This window comes from Convolutriloba macropyga, chromosome 6 (genome assembly GCF_964194025.1).
Source record: "Convolutriloba macropyga chromosome 6, txConMacr16.3, whole genome shotgun sequence".
Taxonomy (NCBI): Eukaryota; Metazoa; Xenacoelomorpha; order Acoela; family Convolutidae; genus Convolutriloba; species Convolutriloba macropyga.
The window spans coordinates 61,187,539-61,189,560 of NC_134473.1; the positions used below are offsets into that span (position 1 = coordinate 61,187,539).

The following is a 2,022-nucleotide window of genomic DNA, read 5'->3' on the forward strand; positions in this document are numbered from 1 at the left end:
GCTTGGGATCTTTTTATAGAAGGGACATTTCTTCATTCCATTGTCGATTCCCGCAAAATTGTTCGATATTCTGTACTGTTTTGGATTTTTAGCTGGTATTAACTTCTCTGCAACTGAAATCAGCTGACTTGAACAAGTTTTGCCATTAATGTTCTTTTTTGGTATCACCTCCTTCGTAATCTCCTGATCGTTTTGTATTGTTTCCAGGTCACTCAACGCTTCTTGAACTTCTTCATCGAGCAGAGGAGAATAACTTATACTATCCTTCTCATCCTCTTTTGAGTCAAGTTTATCGGATGAAATATTCGGGTCCTTTTCCAATTTCTTATTGTCTTCCTGGCCTATAACCTCACAAGCCTGTACATCACAAGAATTCTCATCATCACTACTCAAACTAACCACCTCTGCTTCTTTAGTTGATTTGACTGAAGATATTTTGGACGGCGTTTTTGTTTTATTGACCTGAGGTCCACCTCCAAAGAAAGAGTGAATCGACTGCTGTTTGACATCTTTCTTCTTCGAAAGCTTCGATTTAGATCCTCCCAGTTGAGAAGTCGATTTTCGTTTATTGTTCATAAGATATTCATCTAAAAAAGTCAATAATATTTTCTCCGTGAAACCCATGTATTGCTATTTACCTCAGAGTATGAAACATTTTTTACAGTGAAACCGGATAGTTAACAGGAGTAATCAATTCCAAAAGTAAACATGCAACAAAGTAAAACACCGTCAACAGTTTCCCTTACAAACAGAGCATAGTTCATAATTTCTCTCAAACGAAGTTTGTAGCAATTATATTAGTCATATGGTCTATTTGATACAATTTTTCGCTCGAAAAGTTTTTCGGCTGATACTTTCAACTCCTTTTTAAGTCCTCAAAAACGGCATAAACAGGTAAAGACCGGAGGGCATTAAACGGCTGAGCAGTTCTCTTAGTGACTTACACCTTATTAGTCTCTCAGTATCCGATTCACCAAAACTGTTTTGAGGAGACAATTTCATGGCGTCAAGGGCAGTTCTTAAGCTTTAAAGTTTGACCTCCTTACCCGCTTTTCCATACGATTTGATCTCCCCCCATCCAGCCCTCGCAACTCTCGACCCCCCCCCCCCCCCGCCTCATGCTACCGTCACTAAGCCCCAGCTGGCCACCACCAAATCGCTTGAAGTTAGTCAGTTATATTATAAATTCCATTGTTTCGAGCAGTTCACATGTAGTTTTCAAGATGATCGCAGAAAATGATCCGACATAAGTTTCAAGGTTAGCTCAAGAAAACACCAAAATTTAGACAAATTTTTCCGTTATCCTTTACTGGTAAATTCTGTTACCAGAGGAAAAAGTTTGTAAAGAACGACTACCAAATCAAGACGAAACACCAGTTTTCATATATATATATAATATACCCAATATTTTATTCTAACGTTGAAACTATCAGAACGATTATTTAGCATGATATTTTAATATTTAGTTAGTGCGTTTGGCCATGCCTCGCGGGCCATGGCCATGCCTCAGCGGCCCGTGGGACTTGATATGAAACTATCACAACCGAACATGGGATTAAACTAGCAACTTAATTGCGAAAAAGCATGCTTGTAAATTTGAGTGCTAATTTGTAATCGGATTATTGAACGAAAAGATCAAAGGGAATAAATTGGGTATAATGGAATTGGGTATTTTGGCACATTGGGTATTTTGGCATTGGCTATTTTGTCATGTAACCTAAATTTTGTATGTCTTACAAGAACTTTGCATTCAATCAATTTTCGGACAATTAAGTCACGGTCTTTACACAATCATAATTCTTATTCGTTCACGTTGTAATCTAGGTTGAGGTACAGAAACGTAGACAAATTTTCCATATATTTCCAACTGAAATATCATCCTATGTTTTGTTTATTAATTTTCTCATGCCTGTTTAAGTTTTTAATTTAATTTAAAACCAAAAAACAACGAACATGAAGACGAAAACAACCATTTGCTTGAAGAAATTGGTTTTTCAATTATTCATTTTTCAAGTGTCTCAT

General features: G+C 36.7%; 1 protein-coding gene across 1 annotated transcript in view; it reads right to left on the reverse strand.

Moving 5' to 3' along the window:
• Nucleotides 1–626, reverse strand: part of LOC142341111 (uncharacterized) — a 1,698-nt gene extending 1,072 nt beyond the window's left edge. Inside the window, exon 1 of the mRNA XM_075391991.1 lies at nucleotides 1–626. This exon is cut by the window's left edge and continues 1,072 nt beyond it. Coding sequence (XP_075248106.1) covers nucleotides 1–624 — 624 coding nt within the window. The 5' untranslated portion in view covers nucleotides 625–626.
• Nucleotides 627–2,022: the final 1,396 nt, after the last annotated feature.